Genomic DNA, 18,431 nt, shown 5'->3' with positions numbered 1-18,431 from the left:
GCACTTCTGATGGCCATGGCTTAATCTAATTGGTTTAGAGATGGGACATGTTCAGAGGGGCTATTTTGGGGGCGGTTCGGTGCACGCGTTCTTATGGTCACACTGTGCTTATTGTTTGGAGTATGCATACATGAGGAATACAGGTGAGTGATGCTAGAAATTATGCTACGATGAAAAACCCTTTAATATTGTTGGTTTACGTCCAGCGCAAAACGGTTTACTGTTCCTGGTATCTATTAAAGCGCATGTAATTGTTTTTCTGCTGTGATATAACCTATATATGTTGTATAACCTGTCTATGACTTTGGTAATTCAATCGACTCGTATCCTTATTACGCTATAGAGAAACTATTTTGGCTCTGAGTTATGTTTTATTTCTCAACATCAACAATACAGTACGACCATTACAGTCTACTAGTCCAAATACATTGAGGCTCCGAAATGGAGCTGCCTATACAGATGTATCTTAGCTTAGTTTAGCTCTCTACCAGTGTCCTCCTTTTAAAATGCTCACAGGAGACAGATCATGAAGATAAACAAACAAAAATCCTCACAAGCAGAAAGGGAATTTGGAGGGAATTTGGGTGAGTCCAATAGTGTGTGTTTTATTAAAAATAATACAAATTTTGTAGGTTCACTTTAAAAAGGGATATTGCGCAATCCCATCTCGCACCCACTCTCAGTCAGTCTTCTCAACTCACCTCACTTCTTCTCCCCTGAAGGTGCCACCTGCATCCTTGTCTTCCTGCCCCTGACGGTGCTTTACCTGCTGTGTGTATGTCGCTCCCCTGTGGCCAGCGTGCTCCAGTAGCCCCCTGTCCTTCCCTCCACAGCCCAGCTATGGTACCCCTTGGCCCCTGTTCTCATACTGGGCTGGATGACCCTCCAGATCTTCCTTTACCTGCTGCCTATTGGGAAGGTGAGACCAGCTATTAATTAGGAATACCTTTGAGTTATTGTCGATTGACTGTGTTGTCATGTGAGATTTGGCTGATATACTTGTCTCTGTCTTACCTGCAGCTGTCTGAGGGTATGGTGCTGAAAGATGGATCGAGACTCAAGTACCCCATAAACGGTATTGTAGGGTTGGTGGGTGCAATAGAGCTCGCCAGCTTGTAGTCCTAACTGAGTTACTCTGATTCGTTCAGCCATTCCTATGGGGAAAATGTATGGAGAAAGAATTGGGTTTTTGGATAAACACTTAAAATAAGGTCTGAGGTTAACACATTGGTCTATGATATAATATCAGTCAGTAAACATAACCTTTATGAATATTGAAGACTATGTTTTACGTGTTTTTTTATTCGTATATAAATGCTTCAAAATGGCAAACATGCATAAAGATGGCGGAATTAAGTTATGACATCATTGTGTTAGCACTATCACAGATTCTTTTTTAAACTACGGAGCGCGATATGGTTCAATGTGACAACAAATCAGCACAATCTACATTTATTTTATTTTTTTCAAATTGTTGCTGTCTTGGAGCTAGAATTGGGATCATGTATACTCTGCTAATCACCATACAAGAAAATAGTAACGGATAGCAAAGTACAATACGGCGAACTGAGTAAAAGAAGGAATTTGTGGTAAGTGCACAAAGTCTTGTATAACTCACCTTGTGGGGACACAATTCAATCTCATTCAAAATACAATTTTCCCTAAACCTTACCCTAACCCTATCCTTAACCTGAAAACCTAACCCTAGCTCCTAACCTTAACCCTAATTCTAACACTAATGCTAACCTTAACGCTAAACCCCCTAGAAATAGCATTTGACCTTGTGGGGACTAACAAAATATCCCCAGTTGGTCAAATGTTTTTTGTTCACTATTCTTGTGGGGACTTCTGGTCCCCACCAGTATAGTTAAACACGTCCATGGGGGCCGCCATCTTTATGCACCTCCGCTATTCACAAAAAGTGACGTTATCTGATGAAGATTATCTCATATGTATAAGATCTCCTAAACCTAAACCTAAACCTGTGTTTACCACAGACCTTATTTTTGGCGTTTATAGAAAAATCCTTCAAAAACTAAATTCCTAAATTGCCTAACGAACCATGGCGGGTTAGTGCCCACAAAAAGACTCCATTACTATTGCTCGCTATAGTAATGCTTTTTAAGCAGTGGGTTCCAATGTCAATCGTCAGTTACCCCTGTGTGTGTATAGTTTCTGGCAGGTTTGATTGATCTGGGTGGAAGGAGTTAACTGGTTATGTTTTCCTTTTATCTACTGCCAGGTGTCCTTGACCTTGAGTTATGCATGCCATTGGTCCAAAGACTAATTTATATTTTTGTAAGCTACTTAGTCCAAACTCTACCTCTTTGTTTTATGATTCCCTCTCCCAACTAATTCTTGTTTTTGTATCTCTTTCTCTCTCTGATCTCCCACCCTTTCTAGCTCTGTTTCTATCGTGCTATCTTTCTCTTCAGGTTTTCATGCCCTGTGCATCACAGCTGTGCTGTTGACATTGCCACTATGGCTAGGGATGCCCCTGGGGTATCTCTTTGAGCTGTTGTTGCCCCTGGCAGTGTGTGCTATTGGGGTGTCATTCCTCCTCTCCCTCTACCTCTACATATGCTCCTTCTGGGCCCCTCACCATGCCCTCGCCCAGGGGGGAAACACAGGTAAAGGTGGAGGATTAGGGAAATAATAAATGGAAAATATATAGTTAACAAAATTATACATGAACATGTATCAGAGGTTTTTCTGTATAGGCTCAAGCCTGCTATATCTCACACAGGAAACCCTCTGTATGACTTATTTATGGGACGAGAGCTGAACCCACGGATTGGAAGCTTCGATCTGAAATACTTTTGTGAGCTGAGACCAGGTCTGATTGGCTGGGTGAGTGGAAAAGGATGACTAAATTTTATCAAGTTAAATGTAATTGTGTTGATAAATATTTTTTTTATCTGATCCAACATACTCTCTTCCAATTAGGTGGTGATTAACCTTGGGATGCTGATGAAAGAGGTGGAGCTACGGGACTCCGCCTCCCTGGCCATGATACTGGTCAACAGCTTCCAGCTGCTCTACGTGGCGGATGCTCTGTGGAAGGAGGTGAGAGGAGGACGGTCCACAGGAACAGTCCACAGAAAATAACAGTGGTAGCAGAGTGATCTCCGATGATGATGCCAATTTCATTTGTGGTGGTACACTACGAATGTATCATTGAGCCCTGAATTAATTCATTACATTTCTGCAGTGCTGTATAATGTTTCATTTGAAAGGAGAATATGTGATATTGCAGGAGGCTGTACTGACCACCATGGACATAGTGCATGATGGCTTTGGGTTTGTTAGCCTTTGGGGACCTGGCCTGGGTTCCTTTCACATACGGCATGCAGGCTGACTTCCTGGTGGTGCACCCACAGTCCCTCAGTCCTCTAGGAGCCACAGCTATAGTCACATTGAATGGTAAGTCAAGTTTCAAGGTGTGGGGTGGGGCAGTGTGAATGCTTATTTTAATCATTTGAATATTTGGTATATTGTATGTACCCTTATTCATGGATTGTAATTTTTCTCTTCCTGTTTCCGGTTTTCTCTTCCTGTTTACCTGGCATTAGGTGTTGGGTATTATATCTTCAGAAAATCCAACTCCCAGAAGAACCAATTCAGACGGGACCCTATGCATCCCAGTGTTGCAAGTCGGAATTCAAATTGTTGATTAGAGTTCTGGTATCTCCTGGCATGGCAACATCCACACATATTTTGTTAATAAACTTTTCTTAAATCAGTTTAACAGTTTTGAGAGGATAGATAGAATTTGGTCTTCTCTCTGGCGACAGCTTTATTACTGTCTGTTTCAAATTGTATTTTCCATAATGGATCGAAGTGCAGATATGAATACAGTGGATGGCAGGAAGCACCACAGAGTAGAATCTGGGCCCATTAAAAAGAGCAGATGGAGTGTGAATAATTTGTAATCTGAGCTCTCTCAAATGACTGCCAAAACTGAAAAAAGTTCCCCTGTGCCTTACTGTAGACCTGGAGACTATTGCCACAGCAACGGGGAAGCGCCTTTTGGTGTCAGGCTGGTGGGGCCTCGTCCGCCATCCTAACTACTTAGGAGACCTTCTCATGGCCCTGGTATGGTAAGTACCTAGAAAATACATAAGATCCTCTCTGCAGCCACCCTGCACACGTGTCCATAACCAGTGGCTGTTCCGGAATAGAATGTCAGTGATACACTATCGTACTGATCTAGCCATACTTCCGCAAGATTGGACACGATGGGCCGGTTTCCCAGACAGATTAAGTCTAGTCCTGGACTAAAAAACATGCTCAATAGAGAATCTCCATTGAAAGTGCTTTTTAGTCGAGAAGTAGGCTTAATCTCTGTCCGGGCAACCAGCCCTAAACTCAATTTCAAATGAATAGATTAGTCACATTTCAGTAACTGTGACGTCTAACAGCACTAATCTGAAGTATATTCAAATTATCATGACAATTTATGCATGTATTGAAATTAAGGTAATGTTGAACAATTTCTTTTAGAACGACAGTGTAGGCCCATTTCTTTAATATTGATAACTGAAATGTAAGCCTTATTAGTTTACATGACCTTTATTGCATAGCTGAATTGTAATTAAAAAACAAAACAATAAACATGTCTCAATGGTAACTGCAGTCAGAATACATTTTTACAAAATGGTATACAAACAAATACCAGGCTTGCCCTGAAAACAAGATAATAAAGAGACTCATATTTACTTAACTGTCATAAAATACCAAAATGTTCTCAATCTATTTCTTCAATCAACACACCCTTCACTTTCCCTCTTCCCTTCTTCCAGCTTTCTTCAACTCTTCTCTTCTCCTTCTGCAAAGCACTCCTCTCATCCTCCCTCTTCCTGTGCTCTCTCCATAACCCAGCGGCCAGTCTTCTCACCTCCTGGGCATTGTCAGACACCCAAGCTTGAAAGAACTCACATTTCTTCCCCGCGAGGAAATAGTTCTTTCTCATGTCCCCTTCATCTCCCTCTTTGGGCAGAGCTGCCCTGGCTTGGGATAGCACCATACGGAGTTGGCTCAAAGCTGCCAAGGAGTATCCAACGACATCCTGCTTACTTCTCCCAGTCAGAATATGAGCCACAGCCTCCACAGCCCTGGCTGGGGAACTGGGGTCCTCTCGGTCAAAGTAGCCCCCGGCCAAAATGGCTGCCTCCCCTCCCTCAAGGGTCTCCTGAAGGGAGCTGAACACCCTGCCTGAGCTTAGGGCCTCGGACACAGTGAGAACCATTTGACAAAACTCCTGAGTTACGTTTGACTCGATGTCACCATTGAACAGGCGTAGGGCGAAGGTGTAGCCAAACAGTGCATCGACCAAGCCATGGCGAACAAGAGGGGATGGATGGGATGACAAGGAGCTCAGAGGTGGGATTTTGACATTGATTGGAGGCACACCAGGGGTTGATTTTGGTCCCTTAGCCTTGCTTGCCTCTTTTCTGTATTTTCCCTTACCCTTTCTCTGTCCCTGCTCCTTCCCTGATTTACCCACACTCTCAAGTCTTTTCCCAGAATCCTTGACTTCATTATCCGCAATGACCACAACTTGACTTTCTGCCTCTCTTATTTCACAACTGGATAAACCTGCCCCTTCTTCCTTCTGCAGACTCCCCCCCTGTCCTTTATTTGTCTTCACTGTTTCTCTTGTCCTGCTCCCTCCCTGTCCTGCTGCATCATCTCCTGGCTCGCCCATCTCCTCCTTCAATACCTCCATCAGAGATTTTTCCCCCTCCTCGTGCTGCTCCCACCAGGGTCTCCACAGGGGGACCAGAGCTCCTACAGCGCCACCCTTCACCAGACTCCTAAACTTCTCCTTCTCCTGGCTGCTCAACAGGTCCCACAATGCCTCCTCAGAGAGAGCATCGATATCCAGCCCCGAGAGCCTGTCAGCCAAGTCTAGCTCCTCGGCGCCTTCAACCCCCTCATCGACGTCTCCAACATTTGCAGAAACCACCTGCCCTGCTTCTTCATCCTTGTCTCCTAACTCTTTGAGTTTGTTTAAAATCTCCTCCACATTCCCTTCCCCAGATGATTGAATCTCTGCTAACTTGGAGAGGAGGTCTAAAACCTGTGCTCTTTCCTTTGTCTCCTCACTACCCCCCATCTCCTCCTCAACGGTCTTTAAAACACCCTCCATCCCTCCTTCTGCCCCATCTGCCATATGTCTCAGCCTTAGCAGAATATCCTGCATCTTCTTCCTCCCCTCACACTCTGTTTCTCCAATATCTTTCAGCTCCTGTAACACAGACTCCTTATAAAATTCCTCTGAGCACACAGAATGATTTGTACTCCGGTAGCATTCCAGGCCACAGTAAGGTACATTGCATCGTGGACAGGTGTAGTAAGAAGGTTTGCATAAGCACAGCCCACACACTTTGCTTTGTGTTGTGGCATCTGTATGGTCTGCATCTCCATCCTCTTTCCCAGTAGCTGGTGTCAGAAATCCACTGCTATTGGTGGTTCCTCTGGCAGGAAGCTCAATTCCATCTCTAGTGACAGTCTCAGGCTCTGTGTCAGTCCATTCACTGCAGTGTTGCTCATCCCTTGGTCCAATGTCAGTCAACAACTTCCGCACAGATGGAGGGATTCTCTGTCTAAGTATTGGATTCATGATTTTGGGTGGGCAAATTAGTTTCTACTTCTCATTGCATGCTGATGTAATTCTGTTGAGTGAAACGATGAACGTCCAATTTGCCTGAAAGGAAAGACAGATTTTACAACTCGAGTCCACTTACAGAATTGAATGTAAGATATATTATAACTTGTTTCACTACTATGGCCGTACCTTTAGAAGCCTTCTCAGTACGTCGTCAGACACATGTAAATCCCAATACTTCAATATGTAGTACAGTAATTACAATTTCTTCGGCATTTAATCAGCCTAAAACTATCAAAGAACACAACATGTGCGACTAACTATTTCGGACTAAACGTTGGTAAAACTTCTGCCGTAAATGGTTTCTGAGCTTGTCGCTATTGGATGACGTCTCCCCGTCGTAAAACGCTCGCAAAAACAACTGCCAGACACGGAAGATAGTTTCCATTAGTTACCACAGCCAGAAAGTAAAAGATGGGCTATATCGTAAAAATGTATGAAAACATAACAATTATTTTTGGTCTTAATTTAATGTTATGGTTAGACATAAGATTAGCAATATGGTTAACGCTAGGGTTAGGTTTCAAATCACATTTAAAGAAGATAAATTGTAAAAATAGGCGGGGTGTATGACTTTGTGGCTGTGGTAACTAGTGACGGCCATAGAAACTGGATAATGAAATGAGCTGCATTTAAAAGTCACAGAAAACATCAGCATCTTTAGGAATATTTCCCTCAAGTTTAAATTCCTATGAAAAAATCCATCAACAGTGATGAAAAATATGTGTAAAACACCAAATCCTAAATTAACTTGCCAGTATTGAGTATTGACTACACCACAAAACAATGAACACCACTGGCGGTCGGTGCCGTTTTTCTTTATGAGCATGGCCTTATCTCTATTACAGCATATTGGATGACTGTCATTCATATGCCATTCACCCAGTACAATGTAAAAGTGATAGTTTTAGGCTACTGCATGAGGTTGCTAAAACCTAGCCTATGAATGAAAGTTTACAACGTAGGTACACACAGGTCAAGAGAAACATTTCAGGAGACAGACGAACACATGGGTAAACAGTGACACATTCAATACCACCTTGCACACTCTTGCATGCATCTAGCTGATCTAGGGTGTAATCATTAGTCCAACAGTTGCAAACAAGTTTCTAATGGACAAATTCAGGTAGGTTTATCCCCGTTTCGTTCCATTAATTTTTTTCTACAGAATTGGCAGAATGAATACACCCCTTATCACGCGTAAACCCAGCTCACTATCATAGCAGCCACGTTGTATTCCTTCTCGCATCTATGCGCTCTCCTCCTCTCACCTTTTCCCTTCGCTTGTGGACTTTAATGCACAACACATCAGCTGTATGTGACCAGGCAAAAAAAAAAATCCAACCATATCTTAACCGCTATACACAGCCTATACCGTTGTCACCATATTAGCTAAAGTAACGTCATAGTCAACATAGCTAATAGAACTAATGAGTTAGTAAACACATTACAATCATGCAGTAACGTTAGTGCACAGTCAGTAAGCAGTTTAGTTAGCACTTACACCCGCAGGCCCTGGTGGTAATACATTTGTAAAACCAAAAGCTTACCCTGACTTGGAAGAGTTTCAGTGTTGGGTTGGATAGTCATAGCCAGCTAGCTAACATAGCATCCATTTGTTTTAGCAGGGTGTTTGAGTAGGCTAAACTAGCTAGCTGCATTTGCTAGCTAAGTAAGTGAAAATGAAACTACATTTTTTTAAACTAAATCTCTCTCTTGCGGCTCCTTCATTTTAGAAGAAATGTATTTGTTCAAAACTGTTCAACTATTGTCTTTCTCTTTTCGAGTCAACTACTCGCCACATTTGATGCACTGCACTGCAGTGCTAGCTAGCTGTAGCTTATGCTTCCAGTACTAAATTAATTATTTGACCCTTTGATAGGGTGGACAACATGTCAGTTCATGCTGCAAGAGCTCTGATAGGTTGGAGGACACCCTCTGGAAGTTGTCATAATTACTATGTAAGTCTATGGAAGGGGGTGGAACCATGAGTCTCCTAGGTTTTGTATTGGAGTCAATGTACCCAGAGGAGGACGGAAGCTAGCTGTCCTCCGGCTACACCATGGTGCTATCCTACCCTAGTGCTGTTGAGGCTACTGTAGACCTTCATTGCAAAACAGTGTTTTAATCAATTATTTGGTGACGTGAATATTCTTAGTATAGTTTTATCTAAAAATTATAACTTTAAATATTTTACAATTTCATTTTTATGAAATTCACTGAGGATGATCCTCCTCTTCCTCATCTGAGGAACCTCCACTGATAAGCTGTGGTATTATTTTACAGCAATGAATACAAGAATCACATATCAAACTTACAACTGATATTGTTCCTGTGGATATAAAAACATTTGTTTTAAATAAAGCAGACATCCCCCATAGCAATTGGCCATTTAATGATTCAAATTTGAAGAACTCTTGTCATTTGAGCGTAAGGTGTTACATACAAACAAATATAATTGACATGGACATAAATAAACAACTGTCTCTTATTTATCCACTCATTTCAAAATGTTGGGTGCATATAGAAAAGTAAGCACTATTTTTCTTTGACAACTGTTCTGCGACAGTTTACCTCCTCGCCAAAGGTCCACTTAGAATCCCTTCTTCACCAGCAACTCCTTCAGCGCTGTATCAAAGTGACCTTCGACTCGAATTGTCATGGTCACTTCATTGACCTGGGTTGGCAGGTCTTTGCCAGTAAACTGTTGCAGGTACTCCTTAACATCCTTCTCAAAAGCCTGACAGGAGACACAAAAGTAGCAGGATTAATCAGGGGGAAACAACTGCACAGTGACAGGAAAACATAACATTCAACCCAAAGTTGTTGCTAGATAAATACAACAGCTCTTATACTTCTACTCTGGTTTCCAGCCAGTCATACTTACTGATATGCAATTCTGTAGAAGTTTCAACAATGCTTTGACAGAAGAACCCTAGAAATTCTGTCTCACTCACCCAGATGTCCCCTTCAACCTTGTCTTGCGGCTGCCATGGGTGAGGTAAGTGTAGACAGGAACATTGTGCATTCGGGAGCGACAGATCATGTATGGTAAAGCAAGAGGCACCTCTATAAAATGTTTGGCTAAAGGGGGTGAGAAAAATAGGAAAAATATTTAATTGAGGTTAATCAACCATAAAGTAAATAGCACCTGATACCCAAGGTGTGTTTGCTGAGACTATGGTCTCATTTGAGAAAAAGTCTGTCCTCTTTCCTCTCTCCTCCATGACATGGTCGAGGAGAGTGTTAATTTGTTTATAGGCTAATGGAAAAGTGTCCGGCCCTCCTCGATAGCCACTTTCATCGAGGATAGTCATGTGTATCCTACCGAGTTCTGTGTAACCTACCGGAGTTCTTTGCAGAAGAGTTTTGAAATCTGCCACACCCCATTTGAATCAGATATTTCTTTCTCAGAGGAGAAAAGCATGCAAACATTTAAAAACGATCTATAAAATGTCTAGCACAACAGCTAAATGTGTTTTTAGCACTTTACACATTTCTTTTGGGATTACACTCCTGTAAACTTAATTTGCCTGATGACGTGCAGTGGAGAAGGACCGTTTCATTTCAAACAAGCACATCTCCATACACCTTCCCTCTACTCGCCACCCCTCCTTCATTATCTTTGACTTTTTTCAAAAGGAGGCGAGAGAGGATGGAGAGAGGACACAGGAGTTCAGCAAATCCAATTGAGAAAAGGCCTATGAGAGATGTGTATATGAGACTATAAACGACTAAGTGTTGGCAGATAAATTATGTACAGAACATTAGAAGCGTAAAACAACTCGAACAACAAATTTAAATGTAGTAAGGTATTTGAAGCAGAAGTTGAATCAGTGTGAGAACCAAACCATTGCTCTCCATTTGCCTTAAAACAAAGGATAGCATAAGGTGTCAAGCTTCACCTGATGGAGGAGTCCAGCCAAATGGGGAAGGACCATCATGTTTAGGGGGAAAGGAAACTCGTGAAGGTGCTATCAGTCGTTCCACAAATTTGTATTCTTCTGTAGATGCTGTCGTGTCTTTGACTATGCCAGATTAATTGCTATGACATGCTATTCTATAAAATAATTTCTCCGTAATTAATATTACCTGATTGAACTAATCATGTAAATGTTAATTAACTAGAGAGGGACACCACAAAATAATATTTATAGAGCTGTTATCTTTCGAATAAACTCTTAAAGATTTAGTAAGATTTTACATCCATAACAGTCACATTAATCGTCATTTTATTCAGTCTCATCTGAAAGTTGTAAATCCTTGATTATCTGCAAGAATCCTGGCTAACAAGTTGAATCAGCAATACAAAATTGGGTTTAATTATTTATTTACTAAATACCTAACTAATCACACAGAATCACACATATACAATTAAATAACTTGATCACAAATTACGTCATACAGAAAAACGTCCCTAGCGGGCGGAATAGATATGACAGCTTGTTACACAAAGGGAAGGGGCTGAGTCCTAGTGAAAGAGCGGGAGACTGGAACATAGGCGAGCTGTGCTATCGTAAATACAGTATCTTATGCATTCTAAATTACCGCCCATTCGAAAAGGAAAATGCAATAAATATTTACTCTGAGCTGCGCTTCAGTAGGTTGGTGGTAGATGGACCGTGTCGCCAACCCGAGTCCTCTGTCCTTTGAAGAATGTCTCTGGTGCCTTACTGGATACGTTGGAGGAGCGTTGTGTGTAGTAGATGGAAGACCGTATCGTCCTTCCTAACCTGCGTTTAGCTGTTGCTAACTCAACGGCTAGGAGATATCACTTCTGTAGTGAATACGAGTTCAAAGTTCATACCATTCACAATCAAAGTCCATGCTGATGTTGGCTTAGTTCTGTAGTTATTATCTGAACCATTCTGACACCGGATCGTCATCCTAGCGTACCCGGAACAGGAAGTTATATTCTTGTCAATGGCTTTTATAGTGGAGGGAGAGGGGTGTGTCTGAAAAGTCTATTACCCATGTCTCTTCACAGGGGCGGGCCCCTAGTGAGCAGAGGAACACTTATGAAAGTCCAGATCTCTCATTTGGAAGCTAAAATTACATTTCACCTCTTCACAAATAATGTCATATTCAAACATTAGAATTAAACAACAATTCCATGTGAATCCGATACCTCTGACGTTTAGACTTTCCACAGTAGAGTTTGTCATTCTATCATTGATGAGAATGTGTCAGAGGGCAACCGAACTGACATAATATACCTTAAGTACCACCGCATATGTTCAGTTGGTCGGATTACCAGAATATAGTTCATTTCCCCCCACTTCTGATGTTCCCAGAACCTCTATGTTAACCAAGGGGTTTTCTTATGTCACATCAGTTATAGTAGGGAGAAGGAAAAGGGGGGAAAGAGGTATTTATGACTGTCATAAACCTACCCCCACTGCCAACGTCATGACAATGCTAATATCCCACTCTTGGCTTCTCAAGCTGGGCTACACAATGTCTGTTTTTGAAGGGAGAAATGTATTCTCGCGTGCTCCTGATAACTCATTCATGAAAAAACTAATTGACAAATGCATTGAAAAGGGATAAGAAGTAGTGTCTGTCATTCAATCCATCCCAATTCCACACATTTATGCAGGGCAAGCCCTAGGGCCCTCTCTTTCTAAAATTATCCACCAAAATTGTTGCAACCCCTGTTACTAGCCTATTCAACCTCTCTTTTGTATCGTCTGAGATCCCCAAAGATTGGAAAGCTGCTGCGGTCATCCCCCTCTTCAAAGGGGGAGACACCTTAGACCCAAACTATTATAGACCTATATCCATCCTGCCCTGCCTTTCTAAAATCTTCGAAAGCCAAGTTAATAAACAGATCACCGACCATTTCGAATCCCACCGTACCTTCTCCACTATGCAATCTGGTTTCCGAGCTGGTCATGGGTGCACCTCAGCCACGCTCAAGGTCCTAAACGATATCATAACCGCCATCGATAAAAGACAGGTCTGTGCAGCCGTCTTCATCGACCTGGACTAGGTTTTCGACTCAGTCAATCACCGCATTCTTATCGGCAGACTCAATAGCCTTGGCTTCTCAAATGACTGCCTCACCTGGTTCACCAACTACTTCTCAGATAGAGTTCAGTGTGTCAAATCGGAGGGCCTGTTGTCCGGACCTCTGGCAGTCTCTATGGGGGTGCCACAGGGTTCAATTCTCAGGCAGACTCTTTTCTCTGTATATATCATTGATGTCGCTCTTGCTGCTGGTGATTCTCTGATCCACCTCTACGCAGACGACACCATTCTGTATACATCTGGCCCTTCTTTGGACACTGTGTTAACAAACCTCCAAACGAGCTTCAATGCCATACAACACTCCTTCCGTGGCCTCCAACTGCTTTTAAATTCTAGTAAAACTAAGTGCATGCTCTTCAACCGATTGCTGCCCGCACCCTCCTGCCTGACTAGCATCGCTACTCTGGACGGTTCTGACCTAGAATATGTGGACAACTACAAATACCTAGGTGTCTGGTTAGACTGTAAACTCTCCTTCCAGACTCACATTAAGCATCCCCAATCCAAAATGACATCTAGAATTGGCTTCCTATTTCACAACAAAGCCTCCTTCACTCATGCCGCCAAACATACCCTTGTAAAACTGACTATCCTACCGATCCTTGACTTTGGCGATGTCATTTACAAAATAGCCTCCAACACTCTACTCAGCAAACTGGATGTAGTCTATCACAGTGCCATCCGTTTTATCACCAAAGCCCCATATACTACCCACCACTGCGACCTCTATGCTCTCGTTGGCTGGCCCTCACTACATATTCGTCGCCAAACCCACTGGCTCCAGGTCATCTATAAGTCTTTGCTAGGTAAAGCCCCGCCTTATCTCAGCTCACAGGTCACCATAGCAACACCCACCCGTAGCACGCGCTCCAGCAGGTATATTTCACTGGTCATCACCAAAGCCAACACTTCCTTTGGCCGCCTCTCCTTCCAGTTCTCTGCTGCCAATGATTGGAAGGAATTGCAAAAATCTCTGAAGCTGGAGTCTTATATCTCCCTCTCTAACTTTAAGCATCAGCTGTCAGAGCAGGTTCCCGATCACTGTACCTTTACACAGCCAATCTGTAAATAGCACACCCGACTACCTCATCCCCATATTATTACCTACCCTCTTGCTCTTTTGCACCCCAGTATCTCTACTTGCACATCATCATCTGCACATATATCACTCCAGTATTAATGCTAAATTGTAATTATTTTTGCCTCTATGGCCTATTTATTGCCTACCTCCCTACTCTTCCACATTTGCACACACTGTACATAGATCTTTCTATTTTTATTTTATTTTGCGTTATTGACTGTACGTTTATTTGTAACTGTGTTGTTGTTTTTGTCGCACTGCTATGCTTTATCTTGGCCAGGTCGCAGTTGTAAATGAGAACTTGTTCTCAACTGGCCTACCTGATTAAATAAAGGTGAAATAAATAAATAGGGGATATTTGGTTTGCCCCCCCCCCCCCCCCCCCCCTCTTGAATGCGGAGAGAAAAAGTTTAATAGTTAATTTGCTGCAATTCTGTACATTTTGCAATGGGGTGCAGATTTTTTTGGCAGTTTTAAAGCTTATTTCCTGAAATTCTACACATTGTGTCATGTTAATATGTTATCTGAGTGACTAAGAAAATCAAATGGGGGTCAAACAGGGAAATGGTTCCAATCGTTTTTCCACCAATATTTTTTTTTTTTTAATTTTAGAAACACTTAAAATAAGGGGTGTGCTTTGTGTAGCTCACCCTGGCGTGACGTTTTGATAACCATGTAAATCTCTCTCAGACAAGGTGACTATCAATATATTCTGCTCTATTTACTCTCTGATTTGAAAATGCTAATTTGCATCAAAGTAGAATGAAAAACAGCTTTTATCTCAAGGCCATCAGACCGTTAAACAGCCATCACTAACATTGAGTGGCTGCTGCCAACATACTGACTCAAATCTCTAGCCACTTTAATAATGAATAATTGGATGTAATAAATGTATCACTTGTCACTTTAAACAATGCCACTTTATATAATGTTTACATACCCTACATTGCTCATGTCCTGTGTATATACTGTACTCTATACTATCTACTGCATCTTGCCTATGCCGTTTGGCCATCGCTCATCCATATATTTATATGTACATATTCTTATTCATCCCTTTACACTTGTGTGTATACGGTAGTTGTTGTGAAATTGTTAGATTACTTGTTAGACATTACTGCACTGTCGAGAACTAGAAGCACAAGCATTTCGCTACACTAATATCAATTTATTCATTACTACATTTAGCTAGCTAGCTAATGTTTGTTACTTCAATTTTAACAATTTCGGCCACGTAAATTATTTTTGAAAGAAGATACAGTATCAGTCAAAAGTTGACAAACTATTCATTCAAGGGTTTTTCTTTATTTTGACCATTTTCTACATTGTCCAATAATAGTGAAGACATAAAAACTATTACATAACACATATGAAAAACGTTTTAAACAAATCAAAATATATTTTATATTTGAGATAATTCAACAGCTTTGCACACTCTTGGCATTCTCTCAACCAGCTTCATGAGGTAGTCATCTGGAATTCATTTCAATTAACAGGTACGCCTTGTTAAAAGTTCATTTGTGGAATTTCTTTCCTTCTTAATACCAATCAGTTGTGTTGTGACAAGGTAGGGGTGGTATACAGAAGATAGCCATAGATTTGTTAAAATATCAAGTCCATATTATGGCAAGAACAGCTCAAATAAGCAAAGAGAAACAACAGCATCATTACTTTATGACATGAAGGTCAGTCAATTCGGGAACATTTCAAGAACTTTCTTCAAGTGCGGTCGCAAAACCATCAAGCGCTACGATGAAACTGGTTCTCACGAGGACCGCCACAGGAAAGGAAGACCCAGAGTTACCTCTGCTGCAGAGGATAAGTTCATTAGAGTGACCAGCCCCAGATTGCAGCCCAAATAAATGCTTCACCGAATTCAAGTAACAGACACATCTCAACATCAACTGTTCAGAGGAGACTGCGTGAATCAGACCTTCATGGTCGAATTTCTGCAAAGAAACCATTACTTAAGGACACCAATAAGAAGAGACTTGTTTGGGTCTAGAAACATGAGCAATGGACATTAGACCGGTGGAAATCTGTCCTTTGGTCTGATGATTACAAATGTGAGATGTTTGGTTCCAACCGCCTAGTCTTTGTGAGAAGCAGAGTAGATGAACGGTTGATCTCCGCATGTGTGGTTCCCACCGTGAAGCATGAAGTAGGAGGTGTGATGGTGACACTGTCTGTGATTTATTTAGAATTCAAGGCACACTTAACCAGCATGGCTACCACACCATTATGCAGCGATACGCCATCCCATCTGGTTTGTGCTTATTGGGACTGTCATTTGCTTTTCAACAGGACAATAACACGGCCTCCACAATCACCCGACCTCAACCCATTTGAGATGGTTTGGGATGAGTTGGACCGCAGAGAGAAGGAAACTCCTTCAAGACTGTTGGAAAAGTATTCCAGGTGAAGCTGGTTGAGAGAATGCCAAGAGTGTGCAAAGCTGTCATCAAGGCAAAGGGTGGCTACTTTGAAGAATATAAAATATATTTGATGTTTAACACTTTTTGTGGTTACTACATGAGTCCATATGTGTTATTTATAGTTTTGATGTCTTCCCTATTGTTCTACAATGTAGAAAATAGTCCAAAGAAAGACCCTTGAATGAGTATCTGTGTCCAAACTTTTGACTGGTACTGTATATGGGTATCAAATAGCTCAGTCGTAACCGTATCGTAGTATTTGGTATTCTTGCCGTGTGGTCGTAAAGCTTGAAACTTTCCCTAAATCATCTGCATAACATTGTGGTACTGTTTATGAAGGAGCGCGACATCATTTTTCTCGACCACCACACGTGGGCGGGATCAGAGAATACCACGTCACAGGTATGCGCAATGAAATGCTTCCTGTTTTCCATTTCCAGGCCAAACACCATTGGCAAAGCACACGATCATTACACTGCGAGACTTTGGTGAGTCATGAAATAAGTTTAAATTCTGTTTTGTAACTCATAACAAAGGGACTCAAAAGTTTCATGACATTTTAAACATTGTCTCTTAAAAAAAAGTTGTCTTTGTTGATGTCGACAGGAAATATATATTGTTCTACCGCTCTGGTTAGTCTAGCTTTCATGTCAGTTGCTAATGATTAACCACAAACTACTAATCTTTGCACTAGTTGTTGGACATTTGATTCACCGTTTATTCTGGCATAAGTCTGAAGAAACAAACTAATACATAACTTGCTTAGTTAAATAAAAGTTAAATTAAACCCTGTTGGTGACCATGTTAGAATCAGGTGTGTTAGTGCTAGGCTGGAACAAAACCCTGCACAACCCTTTGGGTCTTTTAGGATTGTAGGACACACTGACCTAACATCATCCATCTTATTTTAAACAGGTTGACCATGCAGCTGTTTGTGCGTGCTCAGACTCTCCACACCTTTCAGGTGTCTCGATTAGAAACTGTCGCTGACATCAAGGTAAAGTATAGCACTATTGTCCCTTGGTCTGCCAACTTTTTTTTGGTTTAAAAGTTAATTGATGACCATGAAAGGTTAACCACATTCAGCTCTTTGTTCTCTTCCCTTCTCCACAAGGCTCATATTGAGGCATTGGAGGGACTCTCCTGTGATGACCAGGTGGTTTTTCTGTGCGGGGAACCCCTGCAGGACGATGCTGTGATTGGCCAATCGGCACTGGAGTTCAGCACTCTTGAGGTTAACCCTCGACTGTTGGGAGGTAAGTGATCAATAATTAAACATTCTTGAACATTATTGTAAATATGTGAAATGATTAAGGTCTGAGACATTTTGTTTCTGTACCATTTTTTGAAGAGAATTCGGAGGGGCTTGCTTTGATTCATTTCCATTTCCTATCCCAGGCAAAGTCCATGGCTCCTTGGCCAGAGCGGGGAAAGTCAGGGGACAGACTCCCAAGGTGGGCGTTTGTGTTTAATAGAAATTAAATTAATGTGGCATATTCAACATGACTTGCTCTTCTGGCAAGTTTGCTTAGTCTCTAGTGTGCACATCAAGACACCACACCTGACTCTTGTTTATAACCATTCTCACAGGTGGATAAGCAGGAGAAGAAGAAAAAGAAGACTGGTAGGGCTAAAAGGAGGATCCAGTATAATAGGCGCTTTGTGAATGTGGTACCGACATTTGGCAAGAAGAAGGGACCCAACGCCAACTCATAAAACTATTTGCCCAAAGCCTTGTGTCTGTCTCATCACAGTTCAACATTGACATGACCATTCATGCAGTGAGCGCAATGGACTGGGAGCAATATCTGTCATTTATAATTACATTTGTCACTGGACTGATGGTCACTGTGATGAAATACAATAAAACTCTGAGGAAAGAGTGGTACTCCACACCAATTTGATGGTTCCTTTACATTGGGTGAATTGAGCAGTTGTATGATTGGCTGTCTTTCTGATGGTTCAGAAGTAGATGAAATGGACTCGAGATTCCAATTCTGTTTTGTTTCTTCCCCACTAACTGGTCTTTTGACGACTCATCTTTTCACTTCAGATCTTTTTCAGAGCTTATCTGATTGGTCAAAAGACCAATTTAGTGAGAATGGTCAGAATTGGGCTGCCTGTCTAAATACAGCCATGGTGGCATGAACACAAGGTAGTTCAAGTTGTATTCGTCGTATGTACAGGATACACATGGTATATATCATCCAATGAA

At 41.7% G+C, this 18,431-nt stretch overlaps 2 protein-coding genes and 2 pseudogenes across 2 annotated transcripts; 2 read left to right on the top strand and 2 right to left on the bottom strand.

Moving 5' to 3' along the window:
• The first annotated feature begins 2,062 nt into the window (after nt 1–2,062).
• On the top strand, nt 2,063–4,096 carry LOC120021042 (annotated as a pseudogene).
• Nucleotides 4,097–4,565: 469 nt separating this feature from the next.
• znhit2 (zinc finger, HIT-type containing 2) lies at nt 4,566–6,951 on the bottom strand. Its single transcript, XM_038964906.1, has 2 exons — nt 6,800–6,951; nt 4,566–6,709 (listed from the first exon to the last, which is right to left on the bottom strand). The coding sequence occupies exon 2, from the start codon at nt 6,623–6,625 to the stop codon at nt 4,748–4,750; it is 1,878 nt and encodes a 625-aa protein (XP_038820834.1). The 5' UTR covers nt 6,626–6,709; nt 6,800–6,951; the 3' UTR covers nt 4,566–4,747.
• Nucleotides 6,952–9,263: 2,312 nt separating this feature from the next.
• Nucleotides 9,264–16,718, bottom strand: LOC120021497 (annotated as a pseudogene).
• Nucleotides 16,574–18,374, top strand: LOC120021495. The gene is made up of 5 exons (XM_038965284.1): nt 16,574–16,704; nt 17,132–17,213; nt 17,331–17,472; nt 17,615–17,670; nt 17,807–18,374. Exons 1-5 carry the CDS (start codon nt 16,628–16,630, stop codon nt 17,930–17,932), a joined length of 483 nt encoding a protein of 160 aa, XP_038821212.1. The 5' UTR covers nt 16,574–16,627; the 3' UTR covers nt 17,933–18,374.
• Nucleotides 18,375–18,431: the final 57 nt, after the last annotated feature.

This window comes from Salvelinus namaycush, chromosome 26 (assembly GCF_016432855.1).
Source record: "Salvelinus namaycush isolate Seneca chromosome 26, SaNama_1.0, whole genome shotgun sequence".
NCBI classification, from domain to species: Eukaryota; Metazoa; Chordata; class Actinopteri; order Salmoniformes; family Salmonidae; genus Salvelinus; species Salvelinus namaycush.
This window is presented reverse-complemented; position numbering and strand designations above follow the sequence as displayed.

What these genes read in the sequence shown, in the direction of transcription:
- znhit2 (XM_038964906.1), bottom strand. Translation starts at nt 6,625, where the DNA reads ATGAATCCAATACTTAGACAGAGAATCCCTCCATCTGTGCGGAAGTTG.
- LOC120021495 (XM_038965284.1), top strand. Translation starts at nt 16,628, where the DNA reads ATGAAATGCTTCCTGTTTTCCATTTCCAGGCCAAACACCATTGGCAAA. An exon ending in TAACCCTCGACTGTTGGGAG is followed by an intron (nt 17,473 to 17,614) that starts GTAAGTGATCAA and finishes TTCCTATCCCAG; the next exon opens with GCAAAGTCCATGGCTCCTTG. An exon ending in TCAGGGGACAGACTCCCAAG is followed by an intron (nt 17,671 to 17,806) that starts GTGGGCGTTTGT and finishes CCATTCTCACAG; the next exon opens with GTGGATAAGCAGGAGAAGAA.